This window comes from Vanellus vanellus (genome assembly GCF_965231255.1).
Source record: "Vanellus vanellus genome assembly, chromosome: 21".
NCBI lineage: Eukaryota > Metazoa > Chordata > Aves > Charadriiformes > Charadriidae > Vanellus > Vanellus vanellus.
Genome location: NC_138926.1, coordinates 5,873,928 through 5,900,063, shown reverse-complemented (window position 1 = coordinate 5,900,063; position 26,136 = coordinate 5,873,928). Strand labels below are relative to the sequence as shown.

Below are 26,136 nucleotides of genomic sequence, written 5' to 3'. Positions count from 1 at the left end.
AGATGTTTGTTTCAGAGTTGCTGTATTAGTGCACGCTTGCGTAGGGGTTGGCGTGCATAAGCTGGCCAGCGTTTTGGGTGTATAAGCATTTGATGGAATACCTATTATTCAAAGAGAGGGATTAAGTTGAGTACTTCTGCTGTGTATCCAGTTATGTTTGTCAGGTAATGGGGAGGGAGTTACTGTAGCTTTAAGACGGCTATTTCTGGCTGGGCGACTCTATGTATAGTTATTGAGGAAAAGAGAATAGGTGACAAGGTGCCCCTCCTTTGGAGAAAGGGGCTTAAAACACAAGGTGTGCATTTTGGGCAGTCTTCTTGGCGGTGCTCAAGGAACCTTTGTTGTAATGCTCTCAGAGAATGGTTTGGTTCTGCGCGTTGGACCAATTGGTCGGACAGGGCTGTCACTCAGCTCAGTTGAGTCTGAGTTTGGAAGTGGTGTCCTTGGGACCATCCTGTACTGATGATGTCTTTTTCTAATGCAGACTTACCATGAGACTATTAATCTTTACCAAATAGGTCTGCTTAAACTAAGCTAAAAAAAACGCCAAGGTTGAGTTGTTTAATGCCCTGTTAACTTTCACGGTATTGTATTTCTTTTTACTTGAATCTCTTCTCTGCTTCACCCTAACCCTCACCCCATTACTTCTTGGAAAACCTGTATAAAAAGGAGAAACTGAATGCAATAAGAATAACTATTATGTATATAGAGGGAAATTATCAGCTATAATAATGATAGATGTCTTCATTTAAATCAAAAATCTCTTCTTTTCTTATATGTACACAGACAGCTCTAAATGTTTGTATTGCTTTCTAGTCAAAGGATCTAAAAACATTTAAGAAGGAGGAATAGAGCTAAACTTTAAAAAGTTCTGAGAAAAAAATAGTTCTGCTTTATGAAAGTAAAAGTTGGTGCCTTAAGCTGGATGGCATACACCTTGCTCTGTCATTTTTCTGTGTTAATTCAAGCAAAAAAAAATTCCTGGTTTCATAAGTCCCACTTCTTTTCCTTACTTAAAAAAAATGCATATACGCTGCTTCCTCCCTTTAACTGTGGGGTTGCATTACCTATGTTATCTGTATGTCCCAGTAATAATATTTAGAATAGTTAATGTAATTTCAACTTTACTCTGTTGTGCTTGTCTCAAAGGTGGCAAGTTCACACAATTTCATGAAAATAGTTAAGAGATCTTGTTAGGAGGAGATGTCAGCATGAGGTCCCGTGTTACCAGATACCGCAGAACCCACATAGAAGGGAGACAGCTGGAATGTCTCAGCTGTAGGAGAATTTTCAGTTAGAGTTTGGACCTTCATTAGGTATCAGGTACTCAGTCCATCAGCAGGACAAAAAAAACAAGCTACGTTAATTTTTAGTGTATGGAAGTAGTTCTTGTGAGAGGCAGGTGATCCATTAGCCACTATACTGTACTAAGAAGGAAAGAGCTACTAGATGCTGGATTTGAGAGCACTGATTCTGCTTCTGTTCTTAGCTCTGTTTGAAACCTTAAGCGTATTGATAATAATTCTTTACCCAGTTGAATCGACTGTAAATGGACTAATTGGCTGAAGTAGAAGAACAAAAAAAGGCTTGCACTCTTGTGAAGGTATTACAGAGGTATAAAATAACTGTTTATATTTAAGCATTAATGTCAATATCAAAGTTAATATTGAGAAACAAAAAAAGTTTATTAAACTTATGTTCTTTCTTCTTTTCAGGTTTCCTCTCAAAAAACCTACAAGGTGAGTTACTGAAGTTTGACTGTTTATCTGTATTGCAAATTATGATACAGCATTTTTGAAGGAGGAATGCTTTTAAAAGGAAGGAAAAATGTACAAACACAGATTGCAGTACCCATTACAGATAGGAGGAAATTAATATCCAGATTGCGACAGGGTACCAAAAATATAGTTGGTGATGTACTTAAAGTGCATGGCGTAGTGTTACCGTTTGCATTTCTGTTATGTACACTGGTGGGTTGTCTTACCTGAGATTTGAGATGTCAGAGAAACTGACACTGTGTTGGCGCGTGATGTACAGACACTTCCTTTTGTGGAGGGCATTCTAAATCTTTAATTTTTGCATACAAAGATGTTTAAGGTTTGCTGGGAGAGGAGGTAGAGTTAAGATTTCAGGAATTTTATTTTGCTTCTAAAATATAATATGGCACAGTGTTGAATGATAAAGAGAATTCACTTGCTGTTACTAATTTTGAAGATTAACGAGACTGTTTCTAGAACCTTGGATACACTGCCAAAGATTCTGAGGGAGATCATTTTTCTACTTCAATTCAGTCTGGGAATAAATATTTTAGGTGAACTTAATACGTATGTTTTAATCTAAATTCGTTGTTAGCCAACAGAACTAGCTAAGGTTATTTCCAAAAGCCTTGCCAGTTAGGCAATGCTTCTGTGGTATGGTAGTCAGGATCCTCTGCTTTGCTTTGACACAGACATGGCAGCATTCTGAGCAGAGAGTCTCCAGCTGACAAGAAACAGAAGGTGGAACGCTGCAGTAGTACACACGACTTTGATCCGACAGGTAACGTCTTAAAATTTTACAGGTGAAAATCTAGACTTCAATTTGAAAAGTACTGGGGATTGGAATAAAAATTATTTTAATGTATCAGAAATGCGGTTTTCAGAGTTGCATTGTTCTGCGATTGCAGAGCCTTTTTGAAGCATGTGGGCATTGAAATGAATACGGGCTTGCTTTTAAACATGCTCATCTGCAAAGCAGCTGTTAACTGTGCAAGAATAAACCTAGATTAGTGGTATTAGTGAATAATTATAACTACTTCCTCTTTCAGAAAAGTTAGTCTGGAATTTCAGTAGGCAAATACTGCAACTAGTTGTGGGTAGTTCTTTTGGCTGTTTTAGTTGAAGTGTGAAATTGGAGATGTTATAGGCTTGGCTAGGGCTGGTATTCCTTGTTGGGCTGGGTTTTTTTGAGCCTTAGTGGATTTTGATCCATTTCTGTCACTTATAAAGTGAATTTGTACTTTCCAACATGATATATTTCAAGATAAACGTCTATTTTTAAAGGATTTTTAGCATCAATTCCGTAAGCCTGTCCAGTGCTGTCTTGGAAATTAGGATGCATGCAGGGATTCTTCATTCTCTTTTTCATTCTGAAACACTAACCCAGTGACTACTGTGTATGTTCATGAAATGCTTGACAGGCTCTCGTCTAAGGCTCTGTTTTTCATGTCTGTGCATTCTGCTGTTTAGTCCAGTCTTTTCCCTGGGGCTTGTGGAAGACATGAGAGTTGAATGTAAGGGTGGTCAAACTTGTAGAATATGTTGTTTGCAGAAGACATTTGAAGCTGACGTTTATAAACCATACTGTTTGTTAATGCTTTCTGCCACTAGCTGCATGACGCCTTCCTAGTGTGCACAAAATAAATTAAAATGGGCTTTTAATGTTTTAAAAAAAAATCATATAAGGGAGAAAATCTGAATTAGTGCTTGTCTTCCTTTCCTTTGTCCTTGGGAATAGGTAATGTAAAATTTTTTCAGGTTGGGGGAGGTCTCAGGCTATGAACCTGTTTGTAGAAGGAATTTTTCTTTGGAAGCAAACTTCAGGAATCCTCTAATCTTAATTTGAGGAAAGGCATTCCAATTTTGAGAGCTGTTACCAGGTACCACTGTTATGATGCTTGTGATCTGATCTGATAGATGAACTCTCTATTGTAGTCTTCATAAAATTCTTTTATATTTAAGGAGTGAATTCAGAATGCTGAACTACCATGTGTATGTCTCCACTTACTCTGGAGAGAAACATTACCAGAGTTTCTATGCTTGGACTGTTTTTTTTATCCAGAATACTTTCCATAGGTCATTGCAGAGAACTTCTTTTATTGTGTCTTAGATTCTGTAATAGATTCTTTGTGGTGTTACCTGTGTCTCTATGCTCGTATTATTCACCCTTTATTCCAAGTGTTTCACCTATGTTTTGTTCACATCTTACTTGTGTTTTGCACGATTTAACCTAATAAATCAGTCTGTGTTTTTTCATGAAGTTTTTTTTCTCATGTTTGGTCTCCATATTTTCTATATCTCTCTCTCCTTTTCTCCTGCTCTTGTGCAGATAGCTCCTCCAAGAAGACAAAGTCTAGTTCAGAGGAGAGTAGATCCGAGACGTATGGTAAGCTAAAGCAGCTGCTGCAGCCTTGCACCTTTGCAGTCTGCTCCATGCTTTCTGTCTGTGCACCCAAGGCTTTTATCCTTTACATGATCCGCATGGTTGGCTCTGCAGCAGGGAGTGGGAAACTGGGTTTAAATGTTGCTATCAGCTTGTAGTTTTTGTAGTGGCTGGAAACTAACCTGTACCTGGCAAGCATAGGTTGTCACCTGGATTCTCCTGTTAACTATTGATAGTTGGGAAAACTTGCTGGGGCTGCCCTTCTTTAAGATTTTGTGCCCCTATATTTGGCACTGTATGAGGACACAGCTCATGCTGGACTCAAGAGTTTTTGTGGTTGTAGAAAAGTCTGTGTCTTGCTCTAACTGCGGAGGTTAATCTGGATGAGGCAGCCATTCATCTTTTTGCTTTATTTGTAGAGGGTCTCGTGTCAGTTCCCTTTCATGTTTCACAGAAGTGGAAAAATGTAAAAATATGAACTTCACCATTCTTTGTCCTGAAGAGGGAGTAACTTCCCTGGGTGTCCTGTATTGCTGTGTATTACTACTGTGTTGTGGGCTTGTAGACTGGAACAAATTGGCATATAACAGTCTGGGGTGGGAGTAGGCCCACCCATCATTATGTTGTCAGTACACCATGATGGATGCTGTTGGAAAGAGTGTCTACCAAATACAGCCTGTTTGCTCATCCTTCTTCTTTAATTTACGTCAGATATGTCAGTCTTTGAGCTGTAACACTCTCTCCATCCTACCTTTATGCTAATGACTTGTTGAATTTCTGATCTGTAAAGATATTTGCACTCATATCTTAGAAACTAGAAGTCGTCACAAGTTGGTGGGTGGTCTTTTGGATCCCACCAGCTTCTGAAGACCCTTGGACCTAGGCTGAACCTGGCCAGTACTGCTACATTTCATGTTTCTAAGTGTGCACATCCAGCTCTGTCTTGACTCCAGCCATGGGTTGCCTTTCTTTTCCTTTCCTTTCCTGTTGGTTTTTTTTTTTTTTTCTTGATATTTAAAACAGTCTGTGATACTTTCTGATTTTTCTCTGATAAGAAAATTGCTTGCTGCATAACCTGTTGTGGGCTTTTGGACAGGTGCAATGACTCTTCCAGTATCAGCTTTATCATTTCACTAGAATAAAACTGCCAGGTGTTAATGGCTGTGATCCAACTTCTTAAACCACCTGTGTGTAATACAAAATGATGCTGTCATAGCTCTGGTTGTAAGGAGCATTAAAAACTAAAAGAAAAAAAAAACCCAAACCCAAATAATACCAACCCTGAAGAATTCCTTCTAAACCAACACAGGCATGTTAGCAAAAGCCCTTTAGTTGGTGCAGTTTAGGGAGATGTGATCTGTTCCTTCTGTGAAAATTAAATGTCTTAACTTTCCCTCTGTCCCTGGAATTTTGAATCACGCACTTTTTAAAAAAAAAAAAAAAAAAAAAAGTAATATGACAGTCATGTTCCTCAGGGTGTGAGACTGTTCCTCAGAAACTGTAAACAGGTTTTGAGAGTGCCTTGGTTTGCTTCAGTAGAGCTGGAAACCTGTCTTCGGGAGACCTGGCTTGCTACAGCTTGTATGTCTTCCTCCCATGTTCAGAGAGAATGAACAGGAAAATGGCCTGCTTGAAAAGCATCTATTTTGGGGTGGTGCTTCCAGCGAGCTTGTGTTGAAGCCTTGACCAGTTCTTCCTCTTGCAAGGTAGATGCTGGTTAGTGACAGTGCAGTTAGGTTGACTAGATCCCTATGTCTTGAACCTGCATTGATTTTTGCCTAATGCTGCTTACTCATAATATACTGGAGGTGCTGTCAAACTATCGTAGGTTAATTACAGGAAACATTTGGTATGCTTGATGGAATGTATCTGTGTTTATACTTCTCCCTCAGTCTGTACAGTGTCCTGGTTTTTCATGTATGGCAGAAAGAAACATGACTTCCTAACGTAAGCCTTTACTTCCCCCAAAGTTTCCTGCAGATGCTCTATCCATGGGCAGTATCTATGGGAGCAGTTTCCACTCATCCTTCCTTTCCAGCGGCCTTTGCTGTGTTGGACCTTGCCCTGCCTTTTGTCTCTACCCTCTACTTTTCTCAGGTTCTCTGGTATGTGTAGAGAAGTCTGCTGTTTGCTTTGGATGGGACCAAACTATTTAAAAACCTACAAGTAGAAATACTGTACTGATATTTTTCTTGCTGGTGACTGGATGTTAGCTGGCTCTTTCTATGGCTAGCCATTGGAAAGTGAATAATAGAAAAGTCTTGAATGACAAGAGGAAAATGAAGTGTGGCTTTTGTGTATGTGTTTGTTCTTACCTCTTGAAATTCTTAATTAAGGAGCAAGAGTCCAGAATGTCTTGAAGTACATGAGTGGCTTGGGGGGCAGAGTGGTTAGGTAGGAAATTGTTCTAATATACAGAAGTTGATTTGTAGTGACTTGAAACTTAGAGTGTGATATTTTCTTCCATAAATCCAACCATCTCATATCTGTGTATTCAACAAAATTTAGATGATCAGGAGAGAGATTGGGTGTAGTTTCAGATATGCCGTAATTTACTAATCAGTGCCATAACCTCCCACAATACTTGCGACCTGTTTCTCGAAGTAGAATTCTTGTCTCTTAAATGAACTTAAAATTGAAATTAGCTTTCAGGGTGTGGTAGGTGAGATATCACTTACTCTTCCTTTTTCCCCGTGACTTGGTTGTTCTCCAAAGGTATTTTCCTTTATGTTTAGTAATGATCAGTTTCTGGCCTGAATATTAGCCTAGTTTCTCTACATATCTTTCATATATTCTCTCCAACTTTGGGAGTTTTTAAATTTTTTTTTTATTGTTTTGAAATCCCAGACTTTACCTCTGTTGAGATGTTTTTAAATTGAACTTACTCTTCCTGTCTTGTTTCTTGCAGTTTTTGTCAGCCTTTTGTCTTTATGTTGTGGCCACCATTTTTCCAGGCTCTTAAAAGAACTTTTGGGAACCTCTCATCACTACCGTTACAATAGCCAGAAAGGGCTGCAAGTGGACTTGGCCACAGGGGCTGAATGTGTCGTTGCCATGGGAGCAGATAGTCTTATTTATCATGGTTAGAATACATGGTGGTTCTTTTCTAGAAGGGTTACCAAGCCTTGTTTTATGAACGGTATTCAGTGCCATTGCTACTAACAGTTTTATCAAGACACTATATACTTCACTAATTTCAAACGGTAGTTTTTGCACTGACTTTACATAACTTCTGTTACCAGGTTAGTAGGAAGAATCTGAAGAATGTTGCTAATGTGACATTTGGTATGAAGATCATGGTAATACCTAGAACTAAGTGAAAATCAGAATTTCATCCTATGAGAAATTTTCTTTATAAAAGTTGATAGTTTTATTTATTTTGTGGAGCAGCATTTCTGAAAATGTTTTATAGAAATAAAGCTTCCCAAATGAAGTGAAACATTTGGACATTCTTAAAACCCCAAGGAGTTTGTTTTTGTTTATTGACTGATTCATTTCAAATCACTATATTAAATTGCATTTTCCCATTGTGGTCTCATGCCTCCAGGGAGGTTATAGTTCACAAGTCTCCTCCCATGCCATGTCCCACACAGTTTCATCAGAGGAGAAGCTACGTTGCATTATGAGAAATGTAATTCATGCCACCTTCTCGGTAGTGAGTCAGGTTTTTAGAATGAACCCTGCTCTGTTTGTTGTGCTCTGCTAGGGATATGAAATTTCTGATTATTTATTTCCAAATATTTAGGATGTGTAGAAGAGAAGGTGGTAAATGATCTCTTTACTAGAGAAGCTCGTGGACAATCGAAATGTATCTGGCAAGACTGTTGAGACAATAATTTTTACCATGGCGTGTCCGTGACCTTGAGAAGTTTGGACTTTACCCTTCCCTGTTATCCAAAAGGCATGCTTGTAACTGGGCTGAAGAACTGAGCCACGATGTCGCAGAGGGAATAGTGCCACCTACTGAAGAGCTGATAGTCTTAGCTTTCCTTGCAATTCCTTTTTTCTGAGACTGGTAATTTCTAACTGCTTTTGTTTTTAATCTTAAGCCTCTTTGACTACAGCACATGGTTGGCTACTTTACTGTACTCTTGGCTTGAGGTTATACCAATGAGGTCAGGGAGTTATAATATGCATGAGGATGAAAAAGGATTTTTAAGATTTATATTTTTTCTCCATAGAAATTTATGAATCCACTCAAGACATGAACATGTAGTCTGATTTTGCATACTTAAGCCATAGTTAGTGATGCCTCCTCATTTCATGCCATCAAGATACAGTCATTTGAAAGTGAATGTGGGAATAAGATTATTATTGATTTGATTTTGAGTACTATCAATGATGGGTCCTGTTGACCGTGTAATCTTTTCCAAGCTCCAGCTGGAAAAAATGAAATATCATGGTAAGATACTTCTAAACAAATGACTCATGATTTCCATTCAGGGAATGCTAATAATTGGAAAACAAAAGCAAAAAAGGTGAATGAAAGGCTGATTGCCACTTGCTAACATGGACTTTTCAGTGTTGCCCCAAACTCATAGACGTTAATTAAAGTGAAGTTGGTTTAGTTAGTAATTAGTGTAGGAGTTCCTGTATGTACTTGTGATATCCAGGTGTGACAGTAACAGCTATTGAAAACTTTACACTGCGTGTCATTGGGCTCTCAGTGGTTTGCGGCTTTCCTTTCAGTCCATTCCAGAGTGTCTAATGAGGTGTTCAAGGTACAAGACGTGGGTTATGAAAACATTGCTCCTCTGGTTTTCAAATTCCATCACTAAGCAGATTTCAAATTAAATGTGTTTTTCTTAAAGAACAGAAGTGAGCAAATAACAGATTTGATGGCTTTCTTTGCTAATTTTTCCTCTCAACAGAGTAAAAGAGAGCACTTGAAGGCTGCTGGTTTCAGTCTACCTGGTTCAGACAGGGAGTGCTATCAAAGCTGATCTAGTTCTGCAGATAACAGTGTTTCCTTCTGAAAACTTTCATATAAACTTCATTAAAATCACTATAAAGCTGCTGTGTATCTCTGTCAAGCACGGTATCTCTCAGCTGGCCTGCTTAGACCTTGTTCCAGCCTTTCACATTGTGTTTGGAGAAGGGTTAAGTGCCTGCTTCTTGTCTGAAAAAGAACAAATACAGGGAAAAAGCAATTATGGATTAATTTGGGTTTGAGTCGTCCTAAATTCAATTTCCTCACCATTCTAAAATTAAAAGGTGGTCTTGGGTGAAATTGAGACTTGTGGTCTGAAACAGTTTAACTTGATTGTTTTTGAAACTTAAATTATACTCTGTAAGATCAGTTTATGTTGCATCTCCTACTGCATTGCCTCTGCTTTGGCATCAGGTTCATTCAAGGAGGAAACTTGTCAGTAGATCCAAGGGCTATTGGTTCTGGAAAAGAAAGAAATTAAGTGGAGAGCAACGAGTACATATAGCTATACTGTGCCTTTAAACAAGGATAGTTCTTATGAGTCAAAAGATTAGTTAGTATCTTACTCATAAAACCTGTACGTCTAGCAACACGGTTTAAAACGAGCTGTTTTTATGAAATAGCATATGTTCTCTTTCCCACACCCCACCCTGGGGCATCATTCTTGTGAAGTGAGACTTAAAGAAGCTAGGTCACATAGAAAAAGGGGAGGTACAAAAGGGAGAGGCATGTTCTTTCACTTAACCATATAAAGAGGGTGTGAGAGGTAGTGGGTTTTTTGCCTCTTGTCTGCTTTCACCTTGCATCCATTCCATCAACTCACTGCAGATCACTATGTGTAGCATAATTTGCTTCTACTTGATCGCAGAAGGGGAGTTACTGGGAAATGATACTGTGACCAGACTGCTGCAGAAGTGCTTGGAATGCAACCTTTTCCACTACTCCCACACCCATTTCTCATATATGCCACACTCGAGGAGAACAGGGCTGACTGGGCAGACAGTATTTTCACTTGAGGCTCCCTATTTCCATTAGAATTTGCTCCAGAGAAGTGAAAGGAGTAGTTGTGGTGCGCGAGTAATTTAAGACATGAGTATGACTCCACACTCTGTTACAATTAATTCCTTAAAAATTATTCCAGAAAAGACAGTCTTGCTGGGGCAGCATCTTCACAATTCCATTTGCCCCCCTCCATACTAAACAAAACTGCTACAAATTTGGTATCTGATTGTAGAGAACTCCAATTCTTTCTCAAGATGCTGGTGTAAGAATTTTGCCTGAAATGGCTTTAGAAATGAAGAAGTAAAGCAAGCTGTTAAAAATAAGGGTGATGATTAGTAGCTAGTAATTTCTGCTGTGTAAATAAAAGACCATCCTTGAAGCATTTTGCAGAGTTCCTAAAGTCAATTTTTAAGATAAGGGCTCCATTGTAGTAGGCTTTTTGCAGATGCTTCTAGGAAAGTGCTCTGCAATGAATATGCCAGGACTGTTGTCTTGTTTTGGTTTGGTTTTTTCCCCTTATTTCGTTTTCAGGGGAACAATAGACATACAGAACACTTCACCTTTTCAAAATGCTGCACCTACTAAGTACATTTATCTCTGCAACAGTATTTATATTCACATTATACCAAGTAATCCTAACACTGGGAAACAAAATAACTTGCCTTTGATGTCACACAGTGAGTTAAAGGAGGAGCAGATTCAAACTCACATTTCCTGGGATTTTGGCCCTGTACTTCAGTAGCTCAGTGGGAAGCATGGTCTTGATTTCAGAAGTCTTGTTCTGTGTAGTAAGTGTGGCTTGTATTTCTTTACCGCTGCTGTTCTGGTTCTGTGTGATATTCTCATCTGGAACAGAAGGTGCCCCCGAGATGAGATATTTGCTGAGAATGGGGAGAGCTTTTCCTGATCAATAAATCTGTTTTAGTCCAAACCACTGGTGTTAGTCTGAGAGATTTGTGAAGTCTTTTTTAGAGTAACTTGTAAAAGTGGTTCGGTTTTCGATGGTGTGCTGGAACATGACAGCCCTCTGCCGTACTTTGAAGAACTATTAATACAGACAAAGGGAAATTGGTTCGTGTACATAGCTGTTCTTCTTTAAAAGCTGCTTTTACCTCAAGTTGTGTCTGATGTGCCAGAGCTGTCTGCATCTCTGCTGTTGTATATCTCTGTTTTGTGTAACTGAAGCAATAAGCTTGACCTGTCTTGACATTCCTATCTGTTTCTGGACTGATGCCCTGTTTCTGTCTCTCATACATTTTTCCCTCTGTTGCATCGTACCAGTTTCTTTCAGTACTCTGTGATTATCTAGAAGGATAAGGTTTTGGACTGATGCCTAGCTTGTGTCTCTTTGTATTTCTCTCCTTCTCTTTCTTCTGCCCTTTCCCCACCTTTCTTATGCAGGTCTTGTTCAACGGTGTGTTGTTATCCAACGGGATGAAAATGGATTTGGGCTGACAGTCAGCGGAGACAATCCAGTCTTCGTGCAGTCCGTCAAAGAAGGTAAGCAGACTTGCTAAATGTGCTAGCCAGAGAGCAGCCTAGATGGTTTTCATGTGAATCAAAGAAACATGCATGAGCTGGAGGAGAAAACTCCAAATGCCTTCCTCACGGGTGGGATGGCTGTAGCTTCAGAATAGATGTGCAAGGACTAAGAGTGTCGCACCATTGTGATGATCCTCAGTGACTGATGTATTTGGAAACTGACCTCTTGCATCTGAGAGGAAGTAAATGACGCCTTGAAACCTGGTAGGATTGTGGCTTGATGTATCCACTGCAAAATGAGAGAACTGGCTCTAGTCTAGATACTCAGAGGTTTTAATCTGATAGACAGAGGGAAAGCTTGGGTGAGTGTGGGAAGTAGCCCTATGTGGAACTACAGAAGTGTTTAAACCATTTTTGCTTTGAATGTTTCTATTGAAATTGGAACAAAGTCATTTCTTGCCTCTCTAGATGGAGCAGCCATGCGGGCTGGAGTGCAAACAGGTGATAGAATTATCAAGGTAAGGGCATTCAAATCATGAGAGGAATGGATTCTTTCTATTAAAGGATCTCTTTTCCTGGAAGAATGTCATTGATATGTCTGCTGTGATGTTTGCATTTACCTGTGGGATAGAGGAATAGTCCGAGTTTCTGTGTTCTGGGGATACCAGAACAGTAACCACTGAGAGCCCACTGCTGAATGTTAATTTTGTTGTGGAGATCACTATTATTTCAGAACTTTATGGGCAAGTTTAGCATCCTACAAGGTTCAAGTGCCACACGTACAATAAAAACAGAAGTGGCAGGGGAGGGAAGGAACAGAGAGTTATTAATAATCACCTGTAGATAAATAGTCTTTTTGGATTATTGTTCTTCCCCTAACTGCCCCTAGGTCTATTTTCTCTTTTAGTCCCAAACAACTAAGAAATCAAGTCAGTAACTAAAAAGACTATCTAAACTATTGCTGAAAAATTATGGTTGTGCTACAGCAGCTACTGACACAGAGCTGGGATTTCAACAAGGCATTTAAATTAATGATTTAAATTAGCTACCCTATTTTTCTGCCCAGTCAGAGTTGGATTTTTTTTATTATTGTTTGGTTGCTTGGTTTTCTTTGTTATGTATAGTTTGTGTTATAGTTTGTGTATAGGTTTTCTTTGTTGTGTATAGTTTTCTTTTTGCAGAGCTCTGCTCACCTAGGTAAACTGTTAGAAGGATAAGTTGTTTATTTGCTAATGTCTTGAAAGACATAGTAATGGAGATGGGGGAAAAAGAAAATATTGTTCCTAATTCTACATGCTTATTTTGTAGTGTGTGGGTACCTTTGGTTGGAAATCAGTAGCTAAACACTGTTAACTTTCTGTTCCTCCCAATCCCCAGGTGAATGGCACTCTTGTAACACATTCAAACCATTTGGAGGTGGTAAAGCTAATCAAGTGTAAGTAAAGGCAGGTTGCTATTTTTGTAATTGTGCTCCTTTAAAGCATGAAAGGCATAATTTTAAAGGACCAATGACCGATTCAGCTATCAAGTGACAAAGTCTAACCATGCCCCGTGCTGAGAGATAAAGGGTGTGTATGGAACAGTGAAGTGAAGTTAAATTGGGGTAATTTTGACATCTCAGACTTGAGCTGATACATGCTTCTGCAGTTTTTCCTTAGCTTGATGTTCGAAGTTACCATCAAACTTGCCTACGTGTCTTCCCATCTTTTGATTCCACCTTAAATACCATAGCTATTAAGGCACTCAATGTAGATTCTGGTATGATGTTTGCAAAGTACTGGCCTTTCTAAAGGAAGTGAGTTCTTGGTTGATTTTCTTTTACAAGGAAGAAGGCGGTAGTGGTTTCTTGTGCCCCAGCACAGTTTATTTTGTAGCATGAGAATATGTATACTGTAAATGCAACCTGATAGACTAGAAATTGGATTGTGTGCTTTTATTAAGGATGTTTATCATGAAAGTTTTTGGATTACCTGAAATTTAAATGGAGATCTCTAAAACAGAGCTAGCAGTGCTCTCAGGTTCTCTGAAGAATGAATGGGTGAAGAATGGTCTGAGCTTTGTCTCTAGGGTGAAATGGCAACCAGAGAAACAGCGACCATAGAAATCTGCAAGTGTGTCTGAAATGTGAATTTTTCTTGGTTTCCCTGCAGCGGGTTCCTATGTAGCTCTCACTGTTCAGGGGCGCCCACCGGGGTCGCCCCAGATTCCATTAGCTGATTCAGAAGTGGATTTGGCAGCATTTGGGCATATGTCTCCCATCATGACATCTCCCCATTCACCTGGCACATCAGGAAATGCAGAAAGGATAACTAGCCCAGTGCTTGTGGGGGTAAGATTTAAAGCTCTCTTTCCGAAGAACCAGTGTAACAGTGGAAGAAACATAGTCATGTATTATGACAGGACCCGCCTGGATGCAGTCCTGAGTAATGTGCTCTGGGCAATCCTGCTTTGGCAGGGGTGTTGGGCTAGATGATCTCTAGAGGTCCCTTCCAACTCTGAAGATTCCGTGATTCCATGATTATTTTTTCTTCAATTGTTTTCTGCTTCTTGCACAAATCACAAGTTGGAATTGGAATATTTATCTTTCCACCCAGTGAGCATTTAATCACATGGGAAAAACATTTTGCAAGTAAAAATATCCAGTCCCATCCAAGATAATACAAAGACATTTGAGGAGTTATTCACAGGTTGTCTTTGAGATACACTGCAATGTGCATGATGTGAGTTTATACATTGTCTGGTCCAAGCCAGTAATGCTGTAACTTCTATTAAAAAGTGGATTATAAGGTATGCAGACATGTGGCAAAGAAGAGTAGGGAAAGCAAATCAGCAAACGCTTCTAGTCTCTCTCTCTTTTTTTTTTTTTTTTTTTTTTTTTTAAATATTGATAGCTATGCTCAAAAGTAGGAAAGAATGCACAGGGATAGGATTTAGAAACTTGGTTGCTTCTTGTAGGGCTTCTCAGAGGCCATGTTTATGTAGCAGATGAAAAGTGGGCCTATCCATTTTCCTTACCTTTCCTCCCAGCTCCACCAAAAAAACTGACCCTTAATCTCTCTGTGTTTTCTAGGAGGAGAATAATATTGTCCACAACCAGAAGGTGGAGATTCTGAGAAAGATGCTACAGAAAGAGCAGGAGCGGCTGCAGGTACTTGGAGCTGCGTGAGTTTGAGAGGGGCTGGAGAAAAGTATGATGCAAATACAAAGATCGGTTGTTGAATCACTACTTAATAGCATCTTCAACGTTCTCTTGCATAGCTTGTGTTTCAGCTTAGTTAGAAGAAGCTTAGCTAAAAAGTAAAGTTGCTGAACAGAAAACGGGTTCTGTTTTACCTCAAACCAGGACACTTTTCTGTATAACAACCTGACAGGAGAGATCTAGTCACTCTTACTGATCAGCTCTTGAGTTTTAAATCCTTGACAAAATAAGAAAAAAATGGTGGGAGCTTTCTGAAGTGGAAATGTATGTATCTGCCAATCTGGTCTAATCCTTGGGCAAGTAAGCATTTTTCGCTCTTACTAATAAGGTACTTCAATAAATCTCTAGAATGTGGTTATTTTCATGTGGCACAGGAGAGAGAACTATATAAAATGGACATTCTGTAGCATCTACTTGGTAGGTGTGCAGATGTGGTGTTTATTATTTAAAATGTCTAAGTGGAATGACGATTAGTAGTAGGTTGTAGTTCTAAGCTTTGATACTGAGGAGGTACAGAGTGAAAGCTTATAAAATTATTTTTCAGTCTCTGCAAGAAGAGTATAGCCGATCACCCACCACGCGACTGCTCAAAGAGATACAGGAAACGAAAAAGCACATTCCTCAGCTGCAAGAGCAGTTGTCCAAAGCCACAGGCTGTACTCAGGTAACAGAATGTGTCAGGCTTCTCTGTGGTATGTTCTGGGTAAAAATTCTTGGGGGATGATGGTGTTCTGGGCAAGCAGCAGTTCCCTGCCGTGCTCTTCTGTGCTTGTACAGGCAAATTGCACCCTCTAGAGTTGATACGTGTAATTAAGCTTGTAGAGGTTGTCAAGCAATACAGTACAGTGTAGGTATATTAAGTAGACTTTCCGATGGACTTTCAAATCATCTGTGAAAAACTGCCTTTAAAACAGTAAGTGCAAACTATTAGTCCGTCAATACAACTTAAAAGAAACCTGTGAAGTCATTCTTACAGTGGAGAATGAATAACTGGAAGCTTAAAACAGCTTTGCTTTGGGGAAAAAAAAAAAAAGTACGTGGTATGCTTTTCCCTCTGCCTGTAATATTATAAGTCCTGAAAACTTGGTGTGGTTTTCTGTTGTCTTCTCTTAGAAAAGCATTGCAGCCTTTTCTAGATACCTGAAGAAAATTTTATAAATAATGTGAACTAACTGGGTTTTGAAACAACTAATGTTTAAGGATTGCCTCTTGAAATATTCTACTTGCTCTGTGCTGTCTCCCAACTTACTTTATGTTTTCAGGATGGAGTCTTGTCCTCCAGGTCTGCGACGGAATCGCTGCAGATCAGCGAAGTGGAGGCAGAGAGCGGGGATGGTGTGAGCAAACTGGATTACAGTGGTGACAGCTCCTCCCGACCAAACAGTGACATTGCTGATGTGAGTCTTAAAAAGCTCCGTGACTTTTTGATTTGGTTTTCTTTTGCAGATTCTTTATGTTTGTGTTGTCCTGTATATCATACATATGTACCCATGTCTTAGTAATGCTGTGTATTACTAGAATAGGCTTCTCAGTACACACCAGAAATATTTCCCTGAGGAAGCGTACTGTATTGTACTTCCATTAAGGACTGGAAAAGAAATAGTGTGGGTTTTGGGTTTCTATCCAGGGTTAGATTTTCCTGGCACAATCCCTATAACCAGACAAAGAAAGATGGATGCCAGCATCTTTCTCAGAACTCAGAGATGCCAATTAGAGCATCTTTTAAGAGTATGGTAATGTTCCAATTGCGGTAGCTGTGAGTCAGATCCAGTCAGTGGGCAAGTTGCCCTGAAAGTGGGGAAGAGCCTTACTTCTACCAAATAAGCTTCAGTTACTGCCAACAGTAAAGGATCTTAGTCTGTTCACTCATTAGTTATCAATTTGTGTGCTCGTATGGTCTCCCTGTTAGAGTGCCTTAGCACCTAATCCTTAATTAAGTCACTACCTGATTAGTGCAGAGGAATTGAGACTCTGTACTTGGGTTTTGGCCTAAGTTTGTTGTTTAAACCTAAGGATGTAGGAGCTAAATTTGTACTGGCCACTGGAAGTGAAAGGAAGGTGGGTCAGATATACCTCCAAAATGTGAACATACGTGACTGTTTTAAAATATTCCTCCTCCAGCTCCAAATCTGACTAGATATTGCTCATGTTTGTATATAATAAAAGCAGAACAAAATTCATAGCTATCTTCCTAACAAACTTAATCCTGTCAGTATTGTGGATGGTATTTGATCACTGGAGGTGATTAACACACCAAACATTCAAGCTTTTTAATCCAAATTGATCCTGAGAAACTTAAGGACTGGGTGCAGTATAAACATCTTGGAGTTTAACAAGAAGTCCAGAGTTCTACAGCTGGGGTGGAATAACTCTATGCATCAATACAGGCTGGAAACCAACAGGCTGAGTATTAGCCTAGCTGAAAGGACCTGGGTGTTACTGTGGATGCACTGAACATGAGCCAACAGCACATGCTTTTTGCATATAAAGCCACGTGTCTACTGGGCTACATGAGAAAGAGGATTGCTGGCAGGTGGAGGGAATTTACTAGCCCCTTCTGTGCACTGGTGTGACTATACCTGGCATACTGAGACCATTGCTTGGAGCCCCCTGTTCAGAGGGGATGTTGAAAAAAGAGAGCTAGCAACATGGGTACTATGTAAACTGTGAGAAGAGGTGGAGAGAGCAAAGAGAAAGCTAAGGTGCACTAGTAGATTTTACAGCTCTGCTGTTGTTCAATATCACTAGCTTTCTTACCAAAAATGCTCCTGCGTTTGTTTTTTTGGGTTGTTATTTTTTTTGTTTTATTTTTTTTTTAAACAGTGCGTTTAGGTCACACGTTTTAGTTTGGCTGTTCATACCTCAGCTGTTTAACAGTTCATTCTAAGAAAGGAGAAGTTTTGGCTGTTGTGGCTGAAAAACCTACTGTGCAGTTCTCATTTTCCTGGATTTGCTGGTACTTACCAGAACTGAACTTCCTTCTTTCCCAGAGTCCTCGTAGTGGCTTGAAGGAGCGGATTTATCCGGATGAGAGCCCAGAAAAGACTGAGTTTCAAGATACTGTGAGTACAAAACATAAAGTGTCACAACAGCATCTCCTGTAATGGGCTCATTAAAACCTTGCTGTTTTTCCTCTGCTTTCTAGATGGAGCATGCATAAACTTTGCTTTAGAAAATAAAATGCAATTAAAATTATGCATGGAAAGTTAATTAGCTGACTAAATGTTTATGGAGCTTAAGAGCAGGCCCATTTAGAGGCAAGAAACATATACACAGCAGTAAAACAGCTGGACCTAAAATAGGTAGAGCAGTTGTACATATTTTATTCATTGAGTCCAGCAGTAAATGAAACAGTCTTTTCTTTAGGATATTTAGTCATTGCGAGGCTGGCATTATCAGGGATGGCTTCAACAGTAAGTAAAAGTTTAACATGCTGCTGAAAGTGCAGACCTATCTGAACATATTACTACTATCTACCTTAGGATGACTTCTGAAGTTTTTTTCCCCTCATCTGCTTGAGTTTCCAAAATCATATTTCTCTGTTTGTACTAAGATGGCATTTGTCATATGCCACATGTCTAGTGGGCTCACTCCTGTAAATAATGCGTTTGGGTTTGAATCATCTGATTTAACGTTTCTGAATGGTTGCAACTTGGGAGGAGCATTCGTAAGGGGATCTCGCAACTGCAAGCTTGGACAAAGTTGAGTAAAGACACGAGTTTCCATTGACTTTTGAAAAGGAGAATAAGAATGATAGTAACATCTCTAACTTGGTAAAGAAGGTTTACTGTGCAAAGAGAGTAATAGTACTGTATATTTCTTCCTTCCCTTCCTTCCCCTTCTCTTCCCGTGCTCCTGACTTGCACCAGGATTCCCAGTCCAGTGTTGGAAGTCCTTTATCCCGAGTGGGGCCTCAGATCATTGGAGCAGAGGATGATGACTTTGACACTGAACAGGAGCAGGTGGGAATGACTTTTAGCCTCTGCGACCCCTTTTTCCCGTCAACCAAAAATCTGTTCCTCTGTGTCTAAACTACAAGTGCTCCCTGACTTGTTTTCATTGAGCAGTTCTTGTGTGGTGAATTAAGAATTAGAGAATGTGATTCCTGTTATGGTAGATCTTGCCAAATAAAAACATTTGGAGAGTTTTTGACGATATGCCGTCTTTGATTCTTTCTGTTACTCTCTTTCTTCTCATAACTTCAAGCTTCCTAGAAATTAATTTGCCTTATTTAATTGACGTATTTATTCTGAGTTATTCTAGCTGTCCCTTGCTCTGAATTATATTTAATTATATTGTACTCAGTGTTCAGGAGAGTATTTAAAAGTAGTAAGCTCTTCCTGGGATGTTAGAATGGCATTAAAAACGTTCTGGATTTGATCAGGTTTTATTTTAATTAAACAAATGAGGAGCTAAGCTGTTAGAGCAAAGCTTCTTGTTCTTTCTCACAGTAGCTTTCTTGAATAATTCAAATAGTTTCCATGTATCTCTACAGATTAATGGACAATGCAGCTGTTTCCAAAACATTGAGCTCCTGAAATCTCGCCCAGCTCACCTGGCTGTTCTTCTGCATCATGTGGTGTCCCAGTTTGACCCTGCAGCGTTGGTAAGATCTTCTGCAATTATTTCTGTGGCCCAAACTGGTAGTCTTAACCAGAGTGGATCAGAATCTCCTTGTTCTTGTGTAGCATTGTCAGTGACGTGGCTGGATTGGCAAGGAGAGAAATGCAGATCCTGTGCAGGCACAAGAGTATTTCAGATAAATGAAGAGAAGCACAAAAAGAACTGTCTCCCTTACATTTAGCTGTTTACAAATAAGTATTTAGCTCTTGAAAGGACTTTATTGCACCGTAGGGTGGTGGGATTAGTTGTCTGTGGGGAAGGTCTGATCTCTCTCTCCCCTGCCACCCCCGCAACCCCTCTGCCTTTCCCTTCTCTGCTGATTACTGAGCAGCCTAGCTGAGGTTACCTGAGCAATATAGATGGCTAAAGGGAGCTAGGAAGAGTGTCAGTCTAGCAATGCTGAATTCCTTGAAATATTTGAAAGAAAACTTGGAGTTTAGGGATGTTAAAAGAATTCTCATGGTATCACTTAATTTCTTCCCCTCCTGTTTCCCACAGTTGTGCTACCTTTACACAGACTTGTACAAGCAGACCAACTCCAAAGAGACTCGGCGTGTCTTTCTTGAGTTTTACCAGTTCTTCTTGGACCGAGCTGCAGTAGGTTCCAGTCATTTCTCTCATTCTCAAGCATATCTAGCAAGTTGACTTTTACCTTTCTCCACTCTCCTGAACTGGAAAAAAAAGAGGAGTTATTTAAGTCCTCCAAAATAGAAATGTTTTTTATTTAAATGTTACCAGTGAGTACACCAAAATGAATGTTGTGTGGCCTCAGATGCCTCGTAACTCTATAAATCATGGAGACTGTTATCTGATAGGAGAAATAACTTGTGATATGTAAGCAAGCTCTAGCTGTTATACATTGCCTTTTAGTTAATAATTGCTGCATATATTGATGTGGAGATTTTACGTATCTGTTGAGAAGCCTGAGAAACTTCTTCACTGTCACGAATTGGACTACCAGATAGTGTAGCAGAGGCTAGTACCACATGTTTAGATGAAATAATCCTGGTGTAATAGAATATATATTCAGAATAGGAGTCTCCCCCTTAATACCACTAGGTGTTCAGGTTGTATGATTTTAGCTTTTTAGGGGATTTTCCTGTATGTTTTGTACTGTGTGCTTTATTGGGGTGGTGTTTGTTATGTATGTTCTCCCAGCCTTTCTTTTCCTTTGCAGAATCTAAAAGTTCCAGTTCCAGATGAAATCTCCTTAGAACTAGGTAGGGTGCTCTTGCCTCATATATCTATTTCTGCAGTGTCTACTGTCTGAGCAAGATTCTGAAATGCACTTGGGGTTACTTCAAACATACTGTGTCATGCGTTACAGGGAGAGACAAATAAATACTTGTTACGTTTCTTGGGTCCTCTGATACGTGCGTAAGTCGTGGGAAGCATTGGCCACATTGGCATGTACGTTTTTTACCATGATAGTGGATGTGACCAAAGCTACTTGCACTTAATGCGCTGAAGTTTGTTATCAGCAAGTGAAAGGCAAAAGGGTACTCTTTGGATGGATTAAAGTGTACATGTGAGTGACTTTATTCTAAGGTTGAGAGGACTGTTCTCAAAAGAATAATCTATTAACTTTTCTCTTCTGACTTACAGAAAGAAGGCGGCCAGAACTCCTTCCTGAAGAGCTTCATCGCCAGTTTATACAAACTATGCAAGATAAAGTTTGTCCAGAAGTTCAAAGGAATCTGGAAGATTTCAGGTAACAACAGTTGTCTGTGTAGGTTTCATTTAATTCCTACCTGCCCTCAGTCAACATGTCCAATACAGGGGAAGCCCAGACTCAAGGGATATAGTAATTAATCTGGGACTGAATAGGAAGATACCACTGGAGAGGGCCTCCAGGGTCACCCTGTGACCAATCCTTGAATGTTTTTTGAGACTGTGTTGCAAGTAATCAATCGCAAGATTAATTTTAGAGCTTGGATTCTTCATTCCTTGAAGCTATTTGAGGCAGTTTCAGAATATTGTTACTTAGGTTATGTTCTCCTTTTTTTCTTCCCTCTCCCCTTTGGGCACCAAATAATCCACTTTAGAAAGCTGTCGTGGGCATGTAGTAGAATTTGATAATTAATATACCCTTTCCTGGGGAGTCATAAGAACTCTGTGCCAATGTGAGACATTATACCATGACAAGTGTTCAATAATAGACTTTTTCATACCTAACAATGTCTCAATTCAAGTATATGCTTCAAATACACAGTCTGGGATGCTGCAAAAAGAGTAACTACTTTTTGTTGACCCTTGTGATGGCTGCCTCTTGATAAATATCATACAACTTTATCCCTCCAAAGGCTATTTTAACTATGTTTTACAGTGAGCACAAATGATATGGAGAAATGTCAAGACTTTTTCATACAGAAACTGTTAGTGAAACCTATTTGACATTCTGAATCTCAAGAGGTTGGTTTTCCTTGTTACAGGTCAGTATTCAATTTCAAGTGATGCTTCCGTCTTCCGTTTTTTCAGGCAGAAACGTAGTATGGGATTGACCCTGGCAGAAGGAGAGCTAACCAAGCTGGATGCAGAAAGAGTTCGTGACCGGAATGCAGTGGAGAAGGAAAGAGCATGTGCAGAACAGATTATTGCTAAAATTGAGGAAGTCTTGTGAGTAACAGCAAGTATAATTGTGAGGTAAAAAGGTCCTACCCTGAACCTGACAGCAGCAGACCAAAGGAATTGGGAACTAGAAGCAATTTGACATCACTATGTTTACATTGCTTCTCCTGTTTGCTGTCAACGTATGTTTGAGTAATGTTAGCTAAAAGTAAGCTAATAGTTAGGTAAAGTCCTTATATATTTTCAAGGAGGCTACTGTTCAAATAGCAGAGGAAACGCTTCCATTGTCAGCTTGTGCATTATTAGATCAGAGTCTTTTTTTTTTCGGTTGTAGAAACCTGTAGCTTTTTTGTTCCCTGGGACTTTATAACATTCCAAAGGACAGTTTGACCACAACTGCTGATGCTGTGGGTGGATGTGACAGGGTGTTATTTGGCTTTTTAGTTTCGTTTTTAAATTCTTTCTTGTTTTTAGGATGACATCTCAGCCTTTGGAAGAAGACAAGAGGTAATGGAAGTTGTGTGGGCTTAGTCTGTAAAGAACCCCGTTACTGATGCTTGTTCTGCTGTCTCTGTGTTCTGCTAAGCAGAACAAGACAGCCCTCTGCTGGCAAACTCTCATTTTCTAAATCCCCTGCCATAATTAATTTGGATTCAGAGCATCAACCTCTTGCTCTCAATCTCTTCTTATTCTGAAGTTTGTTGCCTTTGTTTAAGATCTCAAAAAGTTACTGTCGTTGAGAGCTCATGTTTCTTTTGGTTTTGTTTTGTAGCTGTTTCAATCTGGTTTAACATTTATTTTTGTATGTGACTTGCCTTGTTCAGCTTGTATGTATACCACCGTCTGGGTAGCTTTTACCATACTCTTTACAGCAACCATACCTTTTACTGTTACTCATTTTACCATAACTCAAAACTGTAATGTCACTTCAAATATGTATTTAGTATATCATTTTAGGACCTGTGTAATTCCCAAAATTTTATTTTTACTTTCTAGGCTGGTATGCTTTTTATATAGTTCATCTTTTGTTTGCAAGAGGACAAATTCTGATATTGGCTGAGTCTTTCACATTGTCTGTGATAGTTTGCTTCATATTAAAAAAAAAAAAAGATGCCAAGTTCTTTTAATCTAAAAATGGTTAATTTCTCAATAGAACCTTTGCATTTGACCTTTTTCATTTTCTTGACGCAATGTATTTTCCCCAATACATTTCTCCTTATCCTCCATCTTCTTTTTTTGTGTATATACTTGGCAGTTCCACAATGCAGTATGTGATTCTTACTTACATGAAACACCTTGGAGTCAAAGTTAAAGAACCTCGGAACCTGGAGCAGAAGCGTGGTCGTATTGGTTTCTTGCCAAAGATCAAGGTAGTAGTGTTGTAGCCAGAGTGCATTTGTTTAAAGCTACCTAGCATGGGTGCTTTGTTAGAATTTAAAATCCACTTTTGCATGACACATTAGAAGTTGGTATGATTTTACAGCCTTCATTGCTGCATCAAGAGGATGTGGGATTACTGAGTTGCACAGAAAACCTAACGGTTGAAATTGGGTTCAACATAGGTTTTCAAACACATAAATTAGAAATGAGTTGCCCTCTTTCCTTCTTTATCTGTATGCCTGAATTCTAACTGCTTTTTTTTTTCACAGTTGTAATCTTATTAAAACTTGGGGTGAGACATGTTTCATGTAATACAACCTTGAATCACTTGAGGATCTCATTAAGGCTAATCAGGCTGTTAGCCTGTATACTTTAGTTTTCTTTTTGAGAAACTTGCCCAAAGCCTCATGCTTCGTGATGCAGTAAAGCTACTCTTCCTGCCACCCGCACTTTCCCAGTTACATAATGAATTTTTCCACCAAAACTCCATCTCTGTGGGTGTGTTCAGTTGTCTCCCACAATATAGGGGTGTATCTGGTCACAGTAGTTACTTATTTGCATCAGCCTTCCAGCTTTCTTTGAAATGTTAAGATTGTTACAAGCAGTCCTGCACTGACAGTGCAAAAAGGTCAGATCAAGCGTTCACAACCTTTCTGAAGTGGTAAGATAAGTTGTATTTATCTCTCCCAGTCTGTATGCTTGTGGAGGTTGGAGTCACAGGATGTTGTGCCTTAGGGAACTGAGGTGCTACTGGTCGCTGTAAATTGGTCTCTTGCCCTGGGGAGGAGAGTGGTTTCTAGCTCCTGCTAAGTTAAAAACAGGGTGTGTGAGTTTTTGCTTATAACAGATGTGTCTCTTAAGATGCTGTGACTTCCTGCTGCTAACTCTGTTATGCACCACTTGTAGTCTGTTTGTAGGCTGTCTTTGCCTCTGATGCTGCAGGATGTTGACCTCTCAATAACTTGTTAAAAATAGAATTCTCTTGTACCAAACTCCTGCATTTTTAAAGAATTAGTCAATATCTCACTAAATAACTGAATTTGAAGAAATGAGTGACCTGCTTGCTTTGCTTTTCTTTGTTGTCTATTAACTGCAGCAAAGTATCAAGAAGGAGAAAGAAGGAGAGGAAAAAGGAAAGAGAAGAGGCTTTCCCAATATTCTTGGTCCACCAAGGAGACCGAGTCGACATGATAGCAGTGCAAGTATGTTGGACAAGGAAATGTATGTTCCCTAACTATTAGTCTGAAAGCCAGATAAAGTCTCTACTGTCTTTTAAAAATCTATGCTAAGAAGACTCAGTAAGCTTTTTGGTTTTGAAACGTGTTTTTGAAGACACACATACCTAATTTTGTCCTGAAATGCTTCCTCTCTTCATCACTGAAAATAGGTAAAAGCTCTTTCCCCAATATAATGACTCTGTGTTTGTTTAGTTGGCAGAGCCATGGAAATGCAGAAGCCCCGGCATCCAAAGCACTTACCTACAGCATCTTCTGTTAGCCCAGAGCCACCAGATTCTAGCAAGATGCGCCAGAGTGGGTCCTCCAGTGATGGAACAGATGCGCCATACCCTCCTGCCAACCCAATGTCTCCTTTGGCAATGGGTCCCTTTTCCTCTCCAGAGGGAAGCAAGGACAGCGAAACAGGTAGGATGGTACTGGCAAAGAGGAATGAGTAAAGATTGTGTTGTGGAAGGGATATGCAAAGCACGTTCTGATGCAACAGACTTGACAAATTAGGAAATGTTTTTATGCCATTAACCTGATCATCTTCACCTTAGTCATCTTTTCTGATGTAGTCCCTGGTTCAAACTAGGAAATCTTATCATGGCCAGAAGTTGTTGTTAGGTGGGTTCTATCGCTGTGCCACTGGATCATCTAGGAGGACAAACACCAGTCTTGGGTGCCTGCTTTTGAAAGCACAAGTTGGTGTCATCTGGAAACACTTGTCACTGAGATTTTTCTTATCAATGTAGGGATTGAGTTCCTCCAGCTCTAAGCTGAAATGAGGCTGGGAATCAAGAGGCTTTGAAGAAGCTTTGAGGTCCTTTAATGTAGTCTTAATTTGGTACAGTTCTTGACATTTTGTACTTATTCTCTGTTTAGGTTTGAAGCAGCCTGGAGAAGCTCCACCTGCTAATGACTGTATGGATGGCACACCCCGCACACCTAATAATACCTTTGAATTCCCACCCCCTTTGGAAAACTTGCAGGAGGAGGAAGGAGAATCAGAGAGGTACATATGGTGCCCTGGTTACTTGAGCCTTGGAAGATAGTTTATGTGACAATGGTTGTTGAAGCTTAGTCAGTAAAACTATTAGTGACATTATTTGTATTAAACATTATTGGTAGAAGTTGTATTAAACATTATTGGTAGAAGTGGGAAATGGTCTGTGTCTGCTGCTGTGATAGTACTAAAAAACTATTTATCAGGAGGGTGAGGCTGACAGCTGGACAAAATGTTCTAGTTAGAAGGTTAGGCCTTTACTCTGAAGTTAGGCTCAATGTCTGAGTGGGGTGAAATTCTTGCATAAGTTTCCCTAAAAATTTATTTTGTTCTTTGCAGAACGGTTGACATGGGAACACCAAAGCCTTTTCGCAAGTGAGTGTGCTTATAAATGTTTGAACTGAATTTGTTCAAATTTTAATAGGTGAAGATGTAGAATGCAGTAGTGTTTATTGTTCTGAGCCAGTACAATTCTCTGCATGATCATTCCTTTCCTTAAATAATGCATATATGAAATGAGACACTGGCAACTGTATATAGGACAGGTGGAGTGAATCATATGCAGATTAAGCCCTTTGATCTGTGAGTG

The 26,136-nt window shown here is 39.5% G+C and overlaps 1 protein-coding gene across 1 annotated transcript in view; it reads left to right on the top strand.

The window, feature by feature from the left end:
* ARHGEF12 (Rho guanine nucleotide exchange factor 12) overlaps window positions 1-26,136 on the top strand; it is a 75,376-nt gene that overhangs the window by 30,841 nt on the left and 18,399 nt on the right. Inside the window, exons 2-24 of the mRNA XM_082493957.1 lie at window positions 1,716-1,739; window positions 2,450-2,538; window positions 4,087-4,143; window positions 11,474-11,572; window positions 12,023-12,072; window positions 12,932-12,989; window positions 13,705-13,883; window positions 14,625-14,702; window positions 15,298-15,417; window positions 16,016-16,150; window positions 17,744-17,815; window positions 18,623-18,715; window positions 19,249-19,359; window positions 19,875-19,973; window positions 20,554-20,596; window positions 20,982-21,087; window positions 21,855-21,992; window positions 22,419-22,451; window positions 23,200-23,314; window positions 24,421-24,526; window positions 24,755-24,967; window positions 25,427-25,556; window positions 25,887-25,922. Coding sequence (XP_082350083.1) covers window positions 1,716-1,739; window positions 2,450-2,538; window positions 4,087-4,143; window positions 11,474-11,572; window positions 12,023-12,072; window positions 12,932-12,989; window positions 13,705-13,883; window positions 14,625-14,702; window positions 15,298-15,417; window positions 16,016-16,150; window positions 17,744-17,815; window positions 18,623-18,715; window positions 19,249-19,359; window positions 19,875-19,973; window positions 20,554-20,596; window positions 20,982-21,087; window positions 21,855-21,992; window positions 22,419-22,451; window positions 23,200-23,314; window positions 24,421-24,526; window positions 24,755-24,967; window positions 25,427-25,556; window positions 25,887-25,922 — 2,184 coding nt within the window. The remainder of the gene's footprint in view (window positions 1-1,715; window positions 1,740-2,449; window positions 2,539-4,086; window positions 4,144-11,473; window positions 11,573-12,022; window positions 12,073-12,931; window positions 12,990-13,704; window positions 13,884-14,624; window positions 14,703-15,297; window positions 15,418-16,015; window positions 16,151-17,743; window positions 17,816-18,622; window positions 18,716-19,248; window positions 19,360-19,874; window positions 19,974-20,553; window positions 20,597-20,981; window positions 21,088-21,854; window positions 21,993-22,418; window positions 22,452-23,199; window positions 23,315-24,420; window positions 24,527-24,754; window positions 24,968-25,426; window positions 25,557-25,886; window positions 25,923-26,136) is intronic.